A 6,257-nucleotide genomic window follows, 5' to 3' on the forward strand; every position below is an offset into this window, starting at 1 on the left:
AAATTTTAAGTGATTACTTACTAACACAGAACAAGTTGAGATACACTACATGACATAATAAAAAATCATTTTAAACAATAAATCATAAAAAAAATAAAGACTAAAACCAAGATTAATCTTGTTTATAAAAACTTAAAAAGTATTTAAACATTTTATATATTCTTCCTGTTTCATTATAATTATAATATTCGTTTAAAGCTTTTTCGCCTTATCAAGAAATTATTTAATATTTTATTTTTAATATGATTTTCTAAGCAAGTAACTAAATTCTAACTACAAAAAATACTTATAATTTATAAGAAAAAAAGCCTTTTAATTACTCACTTTTAAAAGTAAGTTAATTAGAGTGTTAACTATACTATTTACTGAAAAATAAATAAAACTTTCCTATGGGTTATTAACATATTATCAATTAAAAAAATTGTTTCAGAAAATTAATTTCAAATATTTAACAAAGTCAATTAGGTCTTAAAAAGATGGAATGATAAAAATTTAGAAATAAACAACCCTTAAAAGAATCTGATAGATGAAGATGCAAAAGTAAAATAAAAACAGGATAAAAAACAAAAAAATATTAATTTTTTCACTGATGTGTACAATGATAAGAAGAATAATAATAATGATTGTAAAAATGATCTTAAAGATGGAAATAGAAATCTACCCTAAGATATTAAAGGAATGAATAACAAAAGTACTCTTTAATAAAAATTAAATAATTTCTTTATTTATTTAATTAATTAAGTAATTAAACAACCTCTCTTTTACTAAAAAATAACTACATAACTTCTTTAAAAAGAATCATCACATATATTTTTAATATTATTTTTACAAAATCATATACATATATTTCTAAACTCTATTATTTCATAACTTTTTAATAATATTCTTATAAAATTAAATATTTTTGAAACTGTATTACTTTAATAAAACAAAAAAAAAACACTGCATAAGAGGACAGATCTACATGTAGATAATAACAATGACTATGATGGTGAAAATCAAAGTATGAAAGTGATGATGTCTAAGACAATAAAGGTATAACAGTGATGATTATTCATTATAGTTACTACAATGAAAATCAAATGAAAATGGTAATGACAATGATGAGAATAAAGAAATCAAACCTTGCCTATCACTAAATAATTGACACATGGTTTAACAAGAAAGAAAGATGTCAAACCATGGTTTTTTATAAACATGTTCCAACTAAGGTTTAATTCCAAGTGTGTGAAATTAAAGATAACTTCCTTCAATTATCTATACCTCAAAAAATGTTAGCCTTTAACAATAAACTTGACACACAATGAAAAAAACCAGATAAAGATGGGAAATTTAATGCCACTTCACTTCCTGAAGGGAGACATGTCTATATTTAATATTGTTTCATTCAAGAACTAAGCAAAAATGGAGAAAAAGAAAAAAGAAGCTGCTGCCAAACTAATGTTTGTTCCCTCAATGTAAACTATATTACAGCCCTACAGTTGAAGGGAAAGAGGGAAGTCCATGACTAAAAGGGTGCAGCAGAAGGGTTGACAACAATGTGCCTAAGGGGGTGAGCAACATCCCCACCACCAGCATGCTTAACAAACTCAGCTGGAGAGAGGAAGTTTCCATGGCACACACACATGATTCTCACTTCCTCTCCTTTACCATATTTGTACAAGATTCCCTCAATCCTTCTTCCATTAGGACCATCCCCTTTTGTAAACACACAAGGCATGTCTTCAATTGAGTTTGTCCCAATTTGCTTTCCCATTATGTTTTGGGAAGGATGGAATTTCTTAGATGGATTCTCCACCTCAGCTTTGGAAGTTCTAGCCACATTCTCAATTGTCTTAGCCCCTAATCCCACAGCTTCCTGGCTGATTCGTTCTTGTGCTGAATGATTACTGCCAGGGCTTGCTTCACCACAACTACTCGATCCTGTCATTTCAGCAAACTACATAATCAAATCTTGCTTTTCTTAACTTTGGTGTTATCATTTTCAGTTATGTTATAGAATATATACAACCACAAATTCCATCATTCAAAGAATAGGCACACTTGCTCTAATATCATGAAGTAACAAATTCCAATTGCATAACACAACTGATGCTTCAAACAAAAGGTCAGTTCAGAAACAAATCTACCTAGAAATCAAATGCAAGAAAAAGTATATTTGCTCCTTTTGATCCTTTGTTGTTCTTAAATTTTGTTTTGTTTTATTCTGCAATAAGTGGTGATGAATCATGAACATCCTTTTAATACCATGGAAGGGTTTAAACATCAATCAGTGCATATTTAGAAAGTAAATGAATGAACTTGAGAAACAGTCCAGAGAAAGGTTAAGTTCATCTCTGATCATTCCAGACAAATTATTTATTGTATATCTGACACACAAATCCAGCAAAAATAAATTATTCTAACAGAACCAGATGCATGCACACATTGGATTCAAAACAAATGCAGTGTCTAGCCACAAACATGTCATTTATCCTGAATGATATTTTGTTTTCTTAACACGTCAAAATAGTCCACTAACATTAGCTAGTTAGTTGATATATGTTAAACCATAATGAATCTGAACAGTGTTTTGGTGAATGAAGCTATTATCACATGTTATACCAAATATATTTTGTTCATAAATGAAGTCAATCAAACCTGACAAGACATACTTAATTTGCAACTATCACACCACCGAGAATAATCTATTGTATTTATTTAAACAAAGTGAAATAGATCAATAGAATTGTAACAGTAAGATTCAGAAAAAAAATCAGAGAACAACACAGGAAAAAGAAAATTCCTACAATATCCAATGCAATGGTTCTGATTTCTATTCCAGTCAATGGCTCCCGCATATTGCATCACAGGAAGAACAAATGAGGAAGAATATAGGGAAAAAGGACAAAGTAATCTTTTTCAAACAAGGCCAGCAATTTAATATTGAAGTGAGCTAGCAATATCATGGACATGCACAAACACAAACCATCTAGTACAAACTAACATGACATTCAAACTGTTCTCTTGATGCTCAACAGCAAAAAATAGTGCAAGAAGTAGTGTCATTGTTAATAGAAATGTTCTTGCCACACAGATATACAAAAATTTAAGAATTAAGTATAAGTTTCATGAATTTAGTCAAACTTCAGATTCCAACACATCATCCAATCATTCCAATATAGTTTTTTTAACTTTCATGAGTGAGCATTGTAAGGGCATTTGACATCTAGAAACCAGGTCAGGATGTAGAGTCCAAACCTCAGTAAAACTCACATAAGAAGATATTATCAAAAATACAAAGTGTACTGAATTACTATTTTTCCCACCCAAGTATAATAAATAGTTCACTCTTATATTAGGTATCTTGAATAAGTTTTTAAAAGATAACCATTTACTCCTTGAAAAATAAACAACAAATTCCAAATATCTTAACAATAAGAGGAAAGTTAATCAATAACTCAATATTTAACTGCTTATCTTAAAATACCAGAGCTTAAAATGGAAAAAAAATAAGATTAAGAGGTCATGACTTCAATATAATTGATTATCAATTATCTGTCCAGCAACCAGTGATGACACAATTCAGTTCAATGCTACTATAAAAAGATGAGCATATTATCAACTTGAAAACCCGTAAAATCATACCATTGCAAACAACATTTACAGTGACAATTGATCTCAACTAACATCCAATATATTCAAGAGCTTTATTTAGTAAAGCTAGCTAGCATCTTCACTTCCATTTTGGTATCATAGTTAATTCAAATATGAAGCTTCAAAAAATGGTATCATGTGCAAGAGAAACTCCCTAGTAACAAAATAAAAGTGACGGTTTCACTGTGCAAGAATGGTGAAAAAGAAAACCTCACAATCACATACAAAAAATAATTCCTTTCAGTGTGTTGTGGCTTCTAGTTGATTACTAGAATACAGAAAGGGACTAATGCATTAAATGAGAGACTAAAGGGGAGAACTGAAGGGAATCGCCCCCAAGTTTATGATCATTCCAAATTTCCAAACATACAGTAACCAAATAAAATGAAAAACCACACAAAAGGAAGAGATTAACAAGTTAACAGCTTCAGTAAGTAAAATTCAATCAAGTAAAGACACTCCTCATGGTTGAATCTTCAAAACATTAAGTCCCCTTACAAGTAGCAAATAATAATAGTACTTTGGTCACATACGTACTCATCAAAGAAGGAACAAATGACAACAAAATGAAATATTTTGTGCTCTTTCCATCCTCATTCTTGTAAGCAACCATTAACAGAATCAATTAAAACTTTAAAACAAGCAAGTCACATATAAAAGGATACACAAATCACAAATACACATAAGAACAAGCCCTCATGAACCATCACACAGTCAAACATAATCACCATCAGAACCACATAAAGCAGCACAATGACAAACTTCAACAGGCCACACCAAAAGTTGACATTCTATTCTAAACAAGACAAAACTCAACTCATATATACAGTAATCAAAATTTACCTAAAAAAGCCTTGCTATCCATTTCGGACAACGATGAAGAGCTTCCACCTTGTGAATCGGCCGATCCCTGAGAAGATGGTTGCCCAAACAGACCTTGAAAACCTTTTCCCTTCCCCAACACATCACCAAGAACAACCTGCTTCGGCGCCGCCACACCCCACCCCAGTGGGGGTGGAGCCAACGTGGCAGAACCAAATCTGGTCAACCCCATTGTCGCCATACTGCCACCCTCAGTCTCTTCGGGGGCGGCGCTGCCGCCACCGACTACGCCTTCCCGGGAGCCCTTCTGCTTCTCAGACCGGCGTCTCTTGGCCTCCATCCGGCGCAGAGTCTGCATCTCCTTCCTCCTCCGCCACTCCTCCTCCGTCTCGGTGGGCAGTGAGGACGTCCTCATCAGGGAAGGGAACGCTGCGAGCGGCGGAGCCACCGCATCGTCCTCCCTGAACAGAGGCATTGTCCCCACCACAGAAGAAGAACGCATAAGTTTCTTCTTTTTTGCGTTCTTGTCCACTCCGAATCTTCCTCCGAGAGATAGACCAAGGTTCAACTCAAGTTCTTCATCCTCTTCCTGGTGTTGGGGTGGTTGTTGCTCATGCTGATGGTGATGATTATGCTGGGATGTGATAACGTTATTCATGTTATCATCCCTAACGGTAACACCTCTCATGACAAATCCCTGAAGCAAATCCCTCGGGTACCTATCCATCCTCTCAGAGTTGTGGTTCTGATTCAGCTGTTGGTGTTGCTGAAGATGGTTTTGTTGATACTGCTGCTGGAGGTGACGGTTTTTATAGTCCTCCATCATGAATGCCCGTTACAAAAAGACAACAACATAGAACATCGTGAAGTAGTAACACCTGTTCTAACGCATGTTCTTCACACAACCCGCGTGTGCAGCAGAAAAGAACAAACCTTGGTGGGGTGCCGAGTAGCAGTGATTCAAATCAGCAGTAAAACCCATGACACGAAACATGCCTCCTCATCAAATGAGGCCAAAAACAGCACACAGAACACACCTGGATTGCAAAAACACTTTCTTTTCTCTCAAAAACAGTCGAAATTTAATGCAATTAATTGAGAAAGAATCCTCTTTAATTCTTCCAGCCAGCAATCAATCCCCACCCAAAACAAAAATCAACAAAAATCAGTTTCCTTTTACCCTCTTTCCTTACACGTGTGAAACCGATCAAAGAAAGAAAGAACCAACTAATTATGAATGATTCAAGAAGAAAAGTGAGGAAAAAAAATGGAGAAGAAAGGAGAGAAGGAAAAGGTGTTGTTTTGTTGGAAGAGAGAAAAAGAAGATAGAAAGTGAAAGAGGAGGAATAATATTTATTTGAGGACAAAAGTACCCCTGGGATGTGATGGATTGAGTGAGGAGGGGGAGACAAGTGGGTAGGGTGAGAGAAGGGCGCGTGGGTGCCATGTGGCGACAACGACATGATTTTTTTAATGTAAGATGAGATTGCTGTCGAGAAGGACACATGTTAAAAGGAGGATGGAAACAGACCAATTGCCACGTGTCGGTGAAGATCCCGGCAAAGGAGGATGAGACACGTGGCTCCAACATTAATAATGATTTATTCTAGTTTGATTGTCGTGGTTGTTGCAGTCTCGGGTTATGTTGTGTTGTGTGTGCATTAAGTCGTGTCGTGTTCTCTTAGGATAGGTCTTTTGCGGTTCCACTTTTCTTCAATTTGTCAACCTCTTTCTGTTTAGTCACTCACTGCCACCCATGTGCAAACCTCAACTTAACTCACCATCGTTTTTTTCTTCTT

The 6,257-nt window shown here is 34.7% G+C and overlaps 1 protein-coding gene across 1 annotated transcript; it reads right to left on the reverse strand.

Annotated features, from left to right (window-relative positions):
* Positions 1–1,320: 1,320 nt before the first annotated feature.
* LOC137806368 (ninja-family protein AFP3) lies at positions 1,321–5,900 on the reverse strand. Its single transcript, XM_068606432.1, has 2 exons — positions 4,480–5,900; positions 1,321–1,923 (listed from the first exon to the last, which is right to left on the reverse strand). Exons 1-2 carry the CDS (start codon positions 5,282–5,284, stop codon positions 1,508–1,510), a joined length of 1,221 nt encoding a protein of 406 aa, XP_068462533.1. The 5' UTR covers positions 5,285–5,900; the 3' UTR covers positions 1,321–1,507.
* Between the last annotated feature and the right edge of the window lie 357 nt (positions 5,901–6,257).

The sequence above is a fragment of the Phaseolus vulgaris genome, chromosome 3 (genome assembly GCF_000499845.2).
Source record: "Phaseolus vulgaris cultivar G19833 chromosome 3, P. vulgaris v2.0, whole genome shotgun sequence".
In the NCBI taxonomy this organism is placed as follows: Eukaryota; Viridiplantae; Streptophyta; class Magnoliopsida; order Fabales; family Fabaceae; genus Phaseolus; species Phaseolus vulgaris.